We start from the raw sequence: 15,136 nt of genomic DNA, 5'->3' as shown, positions 1-15,136 counted from the left end.
AGCTATTAAGCAGTTGTTAAAATGTATATTCCTGGGGTCTTCATGATGTAGTGAATTCCTTAGTAGGCCTTGACATGTGTAAGTGCTTCTTAGGCAGACTGTAGTTTGAGAGCTGGTGAAACTTCTTATTTATAAACTAGAGGCCCGTTGCACAAAAATTTGTGCACTCGGGATGGGGGTCCCTTAGCCCGGCTTGTGCCCTCTTGCAGTCTGGGACCCCTCGGGGGTGACCACCTGCTGGCCCTGGCCTGCTCCCCGGGGCATTGGGCCTAATATGTCAGTCAGACATCCCTCTGGCAGCCTGGCAGCCCTTGGGGGATGTCCACTTGCCAGCGGGGAGCAGACCTAAGCTGCAGTCAGACATCCTTAGCCCTGCTGAGGCAGGAGAGTCTCCCACCACCACCGCTGTACTGGCAGCCATCAGCCTGGCTTATGGCTGAGCAGAGCTTCCCCATGTGGGAGCGACTGACCACCAGAGGGCGGCTCTTGCATCGAGCGTCTGCCCCCTGGTGGTCAGTGTGTATCATAGTGACCAGTCATTCCCAGTCTTTCTGCTGTTAGGGTCAGTTTACATATTACCCTTTTACTGTATAGGATAGAGGCCTAGTGCACGGGTGGGGGCCGGCTGGTTTGCCTTGAAGGGTGTCCCGGATCAGGGTGGGGGTCCCGCTTGGGTGCCTGGCCAGCCTGGGTGAGGGGCTGATGGCTGTTTGCAGCTGGTCACACCCCCTTCAGGGTGGGGGTCTCCACTGGGGTGCCTGGCCAGCCTGGGTGAGGGGCTGATGGCTGTTTTCAGGCTGGTCACACCCCCTTTAGGGTGGGGGTCCCCATTGGGGTGCTTGGCCAGTCTGGGTGAGAGGCTGAGGGCCGTTTTCAGGCTGGCCGGGACTGAAGCTCCCAGCCTCTCCTTTTTTTCTTTTCTTTTTTTTTTTTTTCTGGGATTTATTTACCTTCTATAATTGAGACATTGTTGCCGTCACTGGTGCTCCCAGCTCTGAGGCCTCAGCCACTGAAAGCAGGTATCTGAGGTTTGTTTAGCTATAATTGAAACATTGTTGCTTTCGGGCTCAGAGCCGGGCTGTGGCAGGCGGGGAACCTTGGCTTCCTCCATCACTGGAGCAAGCAAGCTTCATGTTCTCTTCAGCTGCGTGGCTGCTGGCTGCCATCTTTGTTGGCAGTTAATTTGCATATCACCCTGATTAGCCAATGGGAAGTGTAGCGGAGGTATGGTTAATTACCCTTTTTGTCTTTTATTAGATAGGAGGATATTAGAAAATAATATGAAATCTTGTTAGACATCTTGAAGAAAGGAATGTTTAAGTTTTGCTCTGTTTTAAGTCAATTAATATCTAAACATTTGTTATTTAACAAAGTAGTTAAAAACAACCTGTAAATGGAACAGTTTCATTTTAGAAAAATGCCAGTATGAAATAAAAGTTGATGTTAATTGAGGCCAAACTTTTATCTGTTAGAACTAATTTTGCTCTAACTTTTGTTAGGAACCTGCAGGTAACAAGTCTTTGGAAAAGACCGAAGGATCTGAAAAACAAAAGGAGGAGATTGACTCTATGTCTAAAGATACCACAAGTCAACACAGACAACATCTTTTTGATCTTAACTGCAAAATTTGCATTGGTAAATGGAAATTTTTCTTCCTAAAATGTTGCTTTCACTTGGAAAGGGGGTTACTTGTATTTATAATTTAAGTAGATTTTTGTTTTCCCAGTATTGGTGGTGAAACACCTACCTACTCCCTTTGAGCAATAGCATATTTTTTGCGTGTGACTTCAGGCTTGGCATGTAATTTTATACTATTGTGTACTTTACTATCTAAAATCAGTTGTATTATATAATATCTGAACTTATCAACCCATTGTCAAATGACTAAAATTTAACCATTACAATAGACTTCAGAAATTGAGAGCAGTCGTGATGGTACTGTCAGTTAGTAAGTGAAGGAGTGAAATAATATTCATAATGTATTATATGTAATGAAACATCAGAAATTACCTTTTTCTCTAGTATTTTTGTTGTTGTTGCTAATCCTCATCCGAGGATATGTGTCCATTTGAATTTTTTTTAAAGAAAGAATGGAAGGGGAGAGGAGAGCCAGAGAAATATCGATGTGAGAGAGACACATTCATTGGTTTGCCTCCTGCATGTGCCCTGCTGGGGATTGATCTTGTGACAGACACTGCAGTTCTGAGACTGACACACTATCCACTGAGCCACATGGGCTATGGCTTCTCTAATATTCGTATTTTTGGTCATTCATTTAATAAATATTTGAGTTCTTACTCCTTGCCAGGCACTTTGCTGGAAGAAGGGAATATAGTAGTAGTGAAACAGATGTTATCCAGGCTTTAAGAGAAACTGTAGTCTAATTGAAAAGACAGACAGGTGATGATTTGAGTTACAGAAGTACAATTGTTATCAATGTATTTGGTAGCAGAAAGACCTGGCCTAGATTGCATTGTTAGGGGAGGTTTGGCTGAGAAATTAACATTTACACTGAGACATGAAGGTTGAGAACTATGCCTGCAAAGAGAGGAATAGACCATTCTACTGGGAATGGCATGAGCTTGACTTGAATTCAAGAAAGAGAAAGGCACATGATTTGTTTGAAGAGATATTTAGAAATCAGATTTCATAGTATCTTATAGCCATTGCTTTTCAAACTGCAGACTGTAACTTAATAGTAGAAATAAAATCCAGTGACTAGAATGTCAAGGAAAAGCAGTTATTTATATATAACAAAAAATACAGACATACATACACGCATATCTATAAAGTATAAGGACATGTACATATACCCCTGTAGTGAGTAATAGATCATGCTGTAAAAAGAGATCATAATAAAAAATGCTGAAAAATCTACTTTTGTAGGCCACATTAAAGATTTTATTTTTTTTACCTAAGAGCAGTGGATAGTGACTTAATGGTTTTAGAAGGGAAATGACCTGATAAGATTGGAATTTTATGAAGATGTATCTGACTTTGCCTGGAGATTACAGTGGAAGAAGTCAACAGAAAGGAGAAAGAATAGATGAGTCCAAGTGGGAGATGGTGGTATTTTAATTAGAGTGGTAGCATTGGAGATGGAAATAAGTAGGGGTTTTGAGAAAATACACAAGTTAGTAATATTAACACATGTTGGAGATTGACTGGAGTTAGGGCCTAAGAAATGGTGATGTATTAAGGAAGATTTTACATTTATATTCAGTTTATTCATAAAGGTAAAGGATCAAGAGTATTTTTTAAACTCGAGAGATAATAGTTCTCAATGTTTATATTTTTACTGTCGTATACTAAAGGAATGATACTTTGTTCAGAACATGCAAAATTCTTTTAAGTTAGTTGTTGCTCTCCATCATTATACTAGAGACTAGAAGAAATGTATTATAAGTTATGTAATTTCCTATAATAAAAATATCTTAGCAAAATTGTACAGTCTCTGTACAGTGGTAAAGACTCAAGGGCAGAGTGTTTTTTTACACATTGTTACCCCTAAAGAAAGCTATCCACTGCCGAAACCGGTTTGGCTCAGTGGATAGAGCGTCGGCCTGCGGACTGAAAGGTCCCAGGTTCGATTCTGGTCAAGGGCATGTACCTGGGTTGCGGGCACATCCCCAGTAGGAGATGTGCAGGAGGCAGCTGATCGATGTTTCTCTCTCATCGATGTTTCTAACTCTCTATCGCTCTCCCTTCCTCTCTGTAAAAAATCAATAAAATATATTTAAAAAAAAAAAAAAAAAAGAAAGCTATCCACGATGTTTACTAGTATTTAAATATACCCAGTTCATTTATCTGGGAAAAATTTTAATAAAAATACTTTTAGTTATTTCTATTAATTTTAAATATTTTTATGGCAATTGTTTGGTAATGGTAGCACACAAAACATTGGTTAATGCTACTAGGCGTATTTTCTGAACGTTTTAGTGATTTTTTTAAATTTATTTTTGCTTTTTGATGTAATAGCATTGTTATTTTCTAAACTTTACTAGTATTTTTCATGTTTAGTAATGAAGTCACACTGCACTATGCATGTGTTCCATGAACTACTCATGTACCACAAAGTAGGCTATGGATTTGTTTTACTTAGTTTAGTTCTTAAGTTACTTCTGAAGATTGTTGGAATTTGTTGTCATTTAGTTTAAAAAATTTGCTAGGGTATCATGAAACCTATTTTAGGTTCCAGTTATATTTCCATTTCAGCTTGTCTGAGCTGCTTAACATCCTTTTTTATCTAATTTTTCACATTAATCAGAGAGGTATAATATATCAATATGAGAAATTATATGATTAAAATTTACTCCAGGAAATGTATGGTCATGCAACAATTCAGTCAGCGAAACCGAATAACTTTAGGAGTAAAAATGAATAAAGTTGCACAAATTTCAGTTCACAAATATAGCTTATTTTGGTGTCTCTGGCTTTAGGTCGAATGGCACCACCTGTGGATGATCTTTCTCCAAAAAAGGTGAAAGTTGTTGTTGGAGTATCTCGTAAACATTCAGACAATGAAGCAGAAAGTATAGCAGATGCATTGTCTTCAACCTCAAATATTTTGACTTCTGAATTCTTTGAGGAAGAGAAACAAGAGTCTCCAAAGTCAACATTCTCTCCTGCTCCACGGTAATTTTTTCTTAATATAACCTATAACGATTATTATAAATATTTGCCAACTTACACATGGAGGTCTTCAAAAACAGAAAAATGATATATTTTTTAGGAACCTTTGAGAAAGTAATTGTATCTCCCTATGCTCTAAATTAATTGAGGTAAAAGAACAACACTGGGAAAGTTAATTTAGAGATTTGAATATGTGAGGACTTGACTATAAAACTGCCTTTAATTATGTTCATGCCAAAAGGCAGGAGAAAGGTCATTAAAGGAAAATTGTTGGCACTTCTAAGCCAACTAAGAAGGATGACATTGTAAAGCATGACTATGTAAATATGAGTATAATTTTATAAAGTGAAAATATATTTTAATCAATAGCCTTTACATATTCTAGCCTTTTTGACATGTAAAAATAGAGAAATAATTGATGACTGTGTAGAAAATACATTTATTCATGAACATATCTGTAGGCTGAAAACTTTTTAATGTCATCTTTTTAGTCCAGAGATGCCTGGAACTGTTGAAGTTGAGTCTACATTCTTGGCTCGATTGAACTTCATCTGGAAAGGTTTTATCAACATGCCTTCTGTTGCAAAATTTGTTACCAAAGCCTACCCAGTGTCTGGTTCCCCTGAGTACTTGACAGAGGTAACTGAACTTTTCTGCCTTTCTTGACATATGTGTTTCTGAAAGCAGTAGCAAGGAAACAACATAATAAATATCATAAAAATGTTAAATAAAAATATTTCATTTTTATTCAGAATAAAAATATTTATTGACATTGACCCTTCAATTAATGGAATTATGAGTTCCCAAATGGAGTTTTAGAACTATAGTAAACTGCTCTGAAAGTGTTAAATCCACAATCTGCATGGATATTTAAGATTTTGTTAAGTACAATTTTTGTTTAAAAATTATAGCTTTCAGGAAGATTTTTCATTGTTAACAAGCCTTCTAATTTTCCTACTGCTTGCTTTCTCAACTCATGACTACAGTTCTTACCTATTTCTGTCAGTGAGATAGAGACTGTAGTTGAAACTCGAGAGCTCGTTGACACTCCCATGAGACCAATGATCGTAGTTGGCTGTAGTGGTATCCTTGGCTGGTTTTTTATTTTATTATTATTTTTTGGGATGTGGTAGAAAGCTTTATTTGCGTGAAATTATAACCCTTGGTTTTCAAAGTCCCATTTCCCTTACACCAGTCCTGGAAAAGGTGCAGCTGGGGCTTTAGTAGAGCTAAAAGCAAAGCCAGTGTCCTGAGTTTCCATTCCATGGCGAAGCTGGGTCCAGTATAGCATCAGACTAATTCCAGTCCATCAGTCCGTTGTGTATGGGAGCTTGAGAGCCCTGAAAGCCAGGAGTCATGCTTGAGCAGCAAGAAAGAAGGGGTCCAAGAGCTTAGCTGGTTTTTTATCTGAGGGAATAGGGACTATGATGCAATATTTATGGAAAATAAACAGCTGTAGTATTATATATAGTATGATAAATGAGAAAGTATAATTTTTAAACACTGAAGCTTGCTTTTTTCATGTTTATGCAGAAGGAAAATATATCAATGCTCCTATACTCTATATTTTTCTATTAATCATGTTCATATCTGACATTAACCTTTTCCATTCTCAGTCCACTGATCATAAAGGCAAAAGTTAAAAAGAAATTTAATTTCTTCAGTAATTCAGGAAGCCTAAACATATATATGCTTGTAAAAAACGTTTTGATTTCAGAGAGGAGAAGGGAGAGGGAGAGATAGAAACATCAATGATAGAGAATCATCAGTTGGTTGCCTCCTGTACCTCCCTTCTACTGGGGATCAAACCCACAACCTTGGCATGTGCCCTGACTGGGAATCCAACCGAGACCTCCTGGGTCACGGATCGACGCCCAACCACTGAGCCACTCTGGCTGGGCGCTTGTTCTTTTTTTGGGGGGGAGGGGCGGAGGGGTTCTTTCTCTCACCCATGGATGTGCTTTATCTTAATTTTAGAGAGAGGATGGGAAGGAGAAACATAAATATGAGAGATAAACAATTGGTTGCCTCCCATACGTGCCCCAACTGGGTATTGAACTGCAACCTAGTTATGTGCCCTGATCAGAAATCGAACCAAAGCCTTCTGGTATGTGGGACAATGTTCCAACCAACTGAGCCATACCCTGTCAGGGCTATGTTTATTCTTTTTAAGACTATCATAAATTTTTCTTTTCTTTGTATTAGGCTGAAGTTAGTTTAACTCAGTGTAATATTGATTATCTGATATTGATCAGTTTGTTTAGCCGTTGTGTTTTTTGTTAATGAGTATTATTTTTATGTATGGTTTGTCACTTTGAACATATCTATTTAGAAACTTAGTTTTTGATCAATCCAATGTGAAGATCCCTCTTCCTTTAAATGGAGAATTAAGTCCTGAACTATGGGCCCCTTTAGATTTTAAACAAAACTATTATTCTATTTTCTGAGCCATTTTCTTTTTTAAAATTTTTATTTATTGATTTAGAGCAGCGGTTCTCAACCTGTGGGTTGCGACCCCTTTGGGGGTCGAATGACCCTTTCACAGGGGTCGCCTAAGACCATCGGAAAACACATATGTAATTACATATTGTTTTTGTGATTAATCACTATGCTTTAATTATGTTCAATTTGTAACAATGAAAATACATCCTGCATATCAGATATTTACATTACGATTCATAACAGTAGTAAAATTACAGTTATGAAGTAGCAATGAAAATAATTTTATGGTTGGGTTCACCACAACATGAGGAACTATATTAAAGGGTCGCGGCATTAGGAAGGTTGAGAACCACTGATTTAGAGAGAGAGAGAAGCATCAGTTTGTTCCACTTATTTATACATTCATTGGTCGATTTTTGTATGTGCTCTGAACGGGGATCAAACTCTCAAACTTGGTATATCAGGATGATGCTCTAACCAACTACGCTACTGGGCCAGGGTGATGAGCCATTTTCTATGTGATTGCTTTCTAGAACTCCACTTCTGCTTTCTGCATATTTTTAGTTTGGTTGGGACAACAACCCCAAATAAAATATTTAAAGCAATTAATAATTTAATCTTAATTGAATTTAATATCAATTAATTATACTTTTTGATTTTTGAGTCCATGGAAAAAATAGTATTCTGATTAAAGTTTTAAATATTCTTAATTGCAGTTCTTAATTGATTTTATTTGTAATTGTTTTCAGAAAAATTGTGCCTTTAAAAAAAGTGAACCTTACGTTATTACAGTGATATTCTTTTCTGTGCAAAAATGTATACTATAAAGGCATACCCCTGCCCACTACCACCAAATAAGCAGGCAGATGTATGTGAGGGGAAAAAACAGTCTCCCCTAATATTCTGAAATATTCTGCATTTTTCCTGGATTGTCAGTGTTTCCCACTATTTCTCTTAATTTCTGAAAATGAACATGACCTCAGATTGTTTAACTGTATTTTGGGCATCCACCTAATTCATTTGGAACTGACAGTTGAGGTAAAGTCTAATTACTGTATGCATTCTTGTTCTCTGATGATTCAGTTTCACAATCTTTTTATTTATTTTATATTACTATTTCAAATTAGTCATAGAGCTAAATTTGTATGAGCTATGATTATAATAAATGTTTACACATTAATCACCTTCATTTTTACCACAGGATCTACCAGATAGTATTCAAGTAGGTGGCAGGATATCACCTCAGACAGTTTGGGATTATGTGGAAAAACTTAAAGCATCAGGAACCAAGGTAAGGAAAACTTTGAAAGTAAACCACTAAGAGTTCTTATGCAAGGGCCCCTGGGGAGGGAACCAGTACGAATTCTAAATCTAAATAATGTGGTTGACAAAACTGAACTAAAGCCATTTGCTAAAGCTCAGAACAGCCCATTATTCCTTTTGTGTTCTTTTTTCCCCCTCCTGATGTGCTTTCTCAATGACTTCCTCAATGTTTTGGAAGAAATGTTTTAGAGTAAATATTGAGATTCATCCTGGAATTTTACCTTTCTTTGATTATAGACATTTGTTTTAGTGAGAGCACAGGCTAAAACCCTAAAATATAATGCCTCAAAAATACAAAAGTTTATTTTTTTATTATGTTAGGAAGGCCATTCATTCAAGGTGCTTCAGCGGCTCTGGTTCTACAAATTATTCAGGGACCAGCCTCTTCTCTCGTTACTTTGCTGGTTCTAAGAGTGTTGTCCTTATCTGCAGCACCAGTGACAAAAATGAAGAATGCCTGTCCAGTTATTTAAAAAAAAAAATTTGTATTGATTTTTTGAGAGAGAGAGAGAGAAACATTGATGTGAGAGCAAAACATCGAGTGGCTGTCTCCTGTTCCCCCACCTCAACCCTCACCCCCACAATCGGGGCATATACCCCTGATGAAAAATTTGAACCAGTAACCTCTCAGTGCACGGGGCAACACCCAACCAACTGAGCCACACTGGCCAGTGCCTGTTCACACCTAGAAATTGCAAGTATCATTTCACTTCCTCTACCTTCCATTGGTAAGATTTAGTCACATAACTGCTAAGAAGGCTGGAAATGTAGTATTGGTTGGCCATGTGCTAGCTAAAAGTTAAGGGCTTCTCTTTGTAATATGAGGAAAAGAGGGGAATAGATACTAGGAGATCATTAGTAGCCACTTAACAATAATTTCTATTTTTTATCATTTCTTTAATTCATAGAACAGTACTAAAAGGGAAAAATTAATCATTAGAAGAAGTTGTTTCTCCCTCCAAGGATGATAGTACATAGCATATTATAGACATTTAAAAAATAAATTTTGAGTAAGCAAACAATTTTTTTATCTCTCTCTTAAAATAAGATTAGAAGTCTCTAGTAAGATTAGAAGTAATCCAAAATGGATCTGAAGCTAAAAAGAATATTTTCCAATATAGATTTTAGAATTGAAACTGATAGTATTAGAATATATTTGAACTTTGAAGCTCTAAAAAAATTAACTTTTTTTTGCTGTCACTTTTTCATGACAGCAAAAGTCATGGGAAAGTATTGGGTAGTAGTAGTACTCTTATACATTTTGGGAATCCCTCTTGATCTATTCATATATTACTACCAAACACTGTATGTTATGCCTCCATCTTGAACTGACTAAAACATTATACTAGTTGTTACCTCTAAAAGGACAGTTTAGATGATAGACTTTTAATAAGAGGTAGAGCCATAGTTCAGCTCATTCACATGTTTTCTATAGGATCTGCATCAATTTAAGCTTATAACAGATCTAGCTTTCCCCATTTTGACAGTATACCTTCGTGAAAAAGAATCTCTCCCCCCCCCCCCCTTTTTTTTTACACTACCAAATTGGGACTCTCTTCTCTGAAACAAAGCCAAGAACCCAGAGGCAAGCACATTGGTACCTGAAGTAAACCAAATGGTTTTCCAAAATATATGGCCTATGTGCATTTGAGGTCTTTTCACCCAGTCCCTTTATTCCTAAATTCAGTCCCTGTAGATTGGATTATCAGTGAATTTGTGGGTATGTGTACATGGTAGGGTGGTGATGGTAGGTGCTATTAATTTGCTGTATGTGGAGAATACAGGCAGCCCTCAGTGGAGGTGGTAACATTGGAAATAAGGATATAGTATCGATATCGAAAGATTTGGGTTTAAAAATCTCTGCCACTGAGAAGTGTGTCATTTTGAACACATTATCTTGGGATGTAATTTCTTATGGGATGCCTTTAGTAAGTCCATCAATGGGTCAACAAAGACCTTTTCCCAAGAGTTTTAATATTCTTCTCTACATTTAAGTTGGTATACCACGTTATTTGGTAATCATCATTATACAACTCAACTGGCTGAGAAGTGGTATTTAAAACCAAGCTATCGTTTAGGTTATTATTTTAAACAACCATTTGTTTTCTTGAACAGGAAATTTGTGTGGTTCGCTTCACACCTGTAACTGAAGAAGATCAAATTTCTTATACTTTGCTGTTTGCATACTTCAGTAGCAGAAAACGCTATGGAGTAGCTGCTAACAACATGAAGCAGGTTAAAGACATGTACCTTATTCCTTTGGGTGCCACAGATAAAATTCCACACCCTCTCGTGCCTTTTGATGGACCTGGTAGGTATATATTTTAATAGAGTGAATAAAACAAAGTGGGAGGTGGGATCAGAGTGAAAAAACTGACTCTGCTTGTCTTGGGATCCGGGTCTCTGGATCTGACCCGACGGGGAAGGACACCCACTTAATAGGCTGTAATATGCTGGATGCAAACATTTACACTTTGTTCTATGTCTATGTATTTTTTATTGATATTAGAGAGACGGGAGTGGGGGGATATCCATTGGTTCACTTATTTGTGTATTCAGAGGCTGATTCTTATTGTCCTGACTGGGGATCAACCCCACAAACTTGGCATATTGAGATGATGTTCTACCCAACTAGCTACCCAGCCAGGGCAATTTACCCTTTATTTTAGGAAATTGAAAGTGACTTAATTTATATGTTTTTTATACAGGGCTTGAACTGCATAGACCTAATCTGTTGTTGGGCTTAATTATTCGCCAAAAACTGAAGCGGCAACACAGTGCTAGTGCCAGCCATACTGCTGAGAACTCTGAAAGTGTACCGGTAGCATTGCCACCTGAAAAAAAAAGTAAAATGGAAGTTTCCACAGAGGAGGCACCAGAGGAAGAAAATGACTTTTTCAATTCTTTCACAACTGTATTACACAAGCAGAGACCTAAGCCTCAGCAAGCTGTTCAAGAAGACCTTCCAGCTGTAGTGGAACCTTTAGTGGAAGTCACCAAACAGGAGCCACCAAAACCTTTAAGATTCCTTCCTGGAGTATTGATTGGCTGGGAAAATGAGCCTTCCGCTCTGGAATTGGCAAATAAGCCTCTTCCTGTGGACGACATACTTCAGAGCCTTTTGGGCGCTGCTGGGGAAGGGTGTGGACAGGCTCAGTCAGTGACAGAACAAAACACTAGCAGCGAAATTCCATTTATCAGTGAGCAAGCCGACCCCAAAGCAGAGAACCTAGATAAAGTAGAAGCAATGGATGGTGACGCTAAGGAGGTAAAGGGTAAAGTAGATCATCTTTCAGAATCTTCAGGTAATTCAGCACCAGTAGACGAAGAAACCCCAGTAACGGGGCCCTCCTCCATTTCCCCTGGACCTTCGGCGAGTCTTAGTCTCAGAGGCAAACCACCAGATGTTTCTACAGAAGCTTTCCTAACAAATTTATCCATTCAGTCAAAACAAGAAGAAGCTGTGGAGAGTAAAGAGAGGCCATTAAAAAGACTGCTGCTGCAAGATCAAGAGAATAATTTGCAAGATAATCAGACTTCAGATACTAGTTCTCCATGCAGGTCGAATATAGGAAAAGGAAACACAGAGGGTAGTGTGAGTGGCAGTGAAAACCTTGTTGCCAACACAGCCAAGTCCCCACAGTTTATCAATCTAAAAAGGGATCCTAGGCAGGCAGCCGGACGAAGTCAGCAGGTAACTGCTTCAGAAAGCAAAGAGGGAGATAGTTGCGGGAATGGAGAAAAGCACACCCCGCCCGGGCCGTCACACAAGGAGCACGTACCAGAACAGACCAATGTAGAGGAAAAGTCCTCTTCCGTAGAGGAACACTCAGGTGCTCAGCAGAGTGATAATTCAGGGGTTGCACAAAACTTGGCATCAGAAGACAAACACACTTCGCAAACAGAACAAGCAAAACCCTCAGAGGAGAATATTTCAATGCAAAATATTGAAACTGTGCACCCGTTTCGAAGAGGATCGGCAGCAACATCATCTCATTTTGAAGTTGAAAACACAAGTCAATCAGAATTTCCTTCTAAAAGCATCAACTTTACCTCCAAAAGCAGCAGTCCCAGAGCAAGTGCAAACTTTTCACCCATGAGGCCACAGCAACCGAACCTTCAGCATCTCAAGTCTAGTCCCCCTGGATTTCCATTTCCGGGGCCTCCTAATTTTCCCCCACAAGGCATGTTTGGATTTCCACCACATTTGCCACCCCCATTACTCCCCCCTCCCGGCTTTGGCTTTGCTCAAAATCCCATAGTTCCCTGGCCACCTGTTCACCTGACAGGCCAACCTCAACGTATGATGGGTCCCCTTTCACAAACATCAAGATATGTAGGCCCACAAAATTTTTACCAGGCTAAAGACATTCGAAGACCAGAAAGGCGCCATAGTGACCCTTGGGGTAATAGGCAAGACCAACAGCAACTGGATAGGCCATTTAATAGGGGCAAAGGGGATCGCCAGAGGTTTTATAGTGATTCACACCACATGAAGAGAGAGCGACATGAAAAGGAATGGGAGCAAGAATCTGAAAGGCATAGGCGCAGAGACAGATCCCAAGACAAGGACAGAGACAGGAGAAGCCGGGAGGAAGGGCACAAAGAAAAAGAGAGGCCACGGTTGTCACACAGTGATCGTGGAGCCGATGGAAAAGCAAGCAGAGACGGTAAGAAACCCGACAAACCTAAAAGTGAAGACCATGAAAAGGACAAAGAACGAGAGAAAAGTAAACAGAGAGAAGGAGAAAAGGACAGAGATAGGTACCACAAGGATAGGGACCACACTGACAGAGCTAAAAGCAAAAGGTAAAATCTGCCAGCTGCTTCAAGATTACTCAAGTCAATGTTAAATGTTGCATCTTAAAAACTTCGATTGCCTGCTAGGATTGTGCCATCTTTCAGACTTACTATTGGTGGTTTGCAGAACAATAAATTCCATGTGTTGGTGCGGAGTGCTCTGTACCAGTGCTCATCGTCCCTTCATACCAACTGTCCTAGTTATAGGAATATTTTTAAAAGTTTTACATTGCTGTATATTCAAAGATTTGTTTTATTAATATGCAATAAAGGCTTAGAAATTTTAGTTTTATTCCTTAATTGGTAAATATAGTTAACTCTGGAATATATTTACTGCCTCTAGTGAATGTTCTTTATGACTAATTTGAGAGTAATGTGTACTCTGTAAGTTTGTTTTAAATTGCACTGTTTTTAAAGAAACTAGAGAAGCAACACAAAGACAAGCAACTTCATAATCAGATTATATTAATCAGTTTATTGGGCAGTTTCTGATCAAGAATCAGAAGCCCAAGGAGAACATTTACTGCTTTAATCTGCACTCCCTGAAGGCATTTATTACCGTGTATATGGCAGCTTGGTGGTAGACCAGTAGTTTCCTTTTCCTTTCTGCCTCTTCAGGAACTTGAATACTTAAGCTTGTACATGATCTTGTGTTTTGCTATCCTTTTTACTGTAAAATGTAAATATTTTAAGGGATATTTTGATTCTAAATATGATAAAAAGAATTTCTCACCTATTTTGTGTGTGTGATTTGAAATTCAGTAAAAGAATTTCTTCTCTAAAACTTTGATTACTTTCATACTTTTTTTTTTACTCAGCCAAGAACATACATACAGGCATAGCTATCTGTGTCAGACATTAGGTGACGGGAAAACCTCACCTATTAGAGGTTTCTGATAAAAATCATGTTCTGAAGGGGTAGAATTTTGAACTACCAATGAAAAACTGCAGCGAGTAGCCCATTTTGTAGGTATGTTTCTGAGGACTTGTCACTCTCAAAATTTGGTACGCCGACTAATCATGGTGATTAGAAATTTATGAGAAACGTGTTGTGAATCTCTTTATAAAATGTGTAATTAACCCTAATTTGTTTTGGAGGTAACTGCAGTTTTGCTTGAAATAGCATATGGAGGCTATTGTTAATTCAAATATAAAGTTATTTACAATTTAAACTACACATTGTATTGATATAATTTAAAGCAGTGGCTACCACGTGATTAATACTTGAGGCCAACAAAAAAAAGAGAAACCGGTATTTTTACTTACCTATATTAATGAAGAAAAATATAAATGGCTTCACAAAATTAAGAAGGTAATGTTTGATTTCCTAAAAAGTCCAAGGATTAGAGTTAAAAATAGGTTTGAAATGGAATCAACTTTGTTCTCTCTAGCGAAAGAAGGAGTGGAAATTCAAAACCATACATTTTGTCTAATTTCAACAATTTGCATCTTTTTTGTCATCCTTATTCTCTGAAGTTTTTCATCATAAAAGTTCTGAAACAGAAGACTTGTATTTAAATAAAATTTGTTTAATTTTGGTCTGCTTTTCTTTTGGAAACTAACTTACTTAAAAACAGTGTAAACAAAACTTAATTTGGTAGGTCATCTTTTGTATAATCAGGAAAAAATTGTCAGGAATTCCCCCTGCCACTTCTCCCCCCCCCTCCCCCCCCAAAAAAAACCCCACCTAACCCAAATCCTCCAAAACTAGCCTTTTGATTTCAAATATGTATGTTGTTTAGTAAATCTGATTTTACTGATCTGGTAGGAGGTTGTTCAGACACCAGATTTTTTTTTGCAAAGTACAAGAATGGGTTAACCAGTGAAGAAAACCTTAAAGTCAGTTTTGCTTGCCTCTTAACTGGTTCCTTACACATATTGTTGTGATGCTTACTTTAAAGTTATTTATTCATATCTCATTGGATCTTGTCACATCCTC

At 38.0% G+C, this 15,136-nt stretch overlaps 1 protein-coding gene across 10 annotated transcripts in view; it reads left to right on the top strand.

Moving 5' to 3' along the window:
- The window catches only part of PHF3 (PHD finger protein 3), a 99,202-nt gene extending 84,462 nt beyond the window's left edge, over positions 1–14,740 (top strand). For 9 of the 10 annotated variants that reach the window (XM_059701283.1, XM_059701281.1, XM_059701278.1 and 6 more), the window contains 6 exons: positions 1,500–1,635; positions 4,440–4,635; positions 5,124–5,271; positions 8,276–8,365; positions 10,513–10,708; positions 11,106–14,740. In XM_059701283.1, the coding sequence (XP_059557266.1) occupies positions 1,500–1,635; positions 4,440–4,635; positions 5,124–5,271; positions 8,276–8,365; positions 10,513–10,708; positions 11,106–13,210 (2,871 nt within the window). In that variant the 3' untranslated portion in view covers positions 13,211–14,740. Of the gene's footprint in view, positions 1–1,499; positions 1,636–4,439; positions 4,636–5,123; positions 5,272–8,275; positions 8,366–10,512; positions 10,709–11,105 lie in introns of those variants that run through there. The other variant, XR_009453477.1, reaches the window with a different exon arrangement.
- Positions 14,741–15,136: the final 396 nt, after the last annotated feature.

This window comes from Myotis daubentonii, chromosome 6 (assembly GCF_963259705.1).
Source record: "Myotis daubentonii chromosome 6, mMyoDau2.1, whole genome shotgun sequence".
In the NCBI taxonomy this organism is placed as follows: domain Eukaryota; kingdom Metazoa; phylum Chordata; class Mammalia; order Chiroptera; family Vespertilionidae; genus Myotis; species Myotis daubentonii.
The sequence above is the reverse complement of the archived record's forward strand: the minus strand, read 5'-3'. Positions and strand labels throughout refer to the sequence as shown.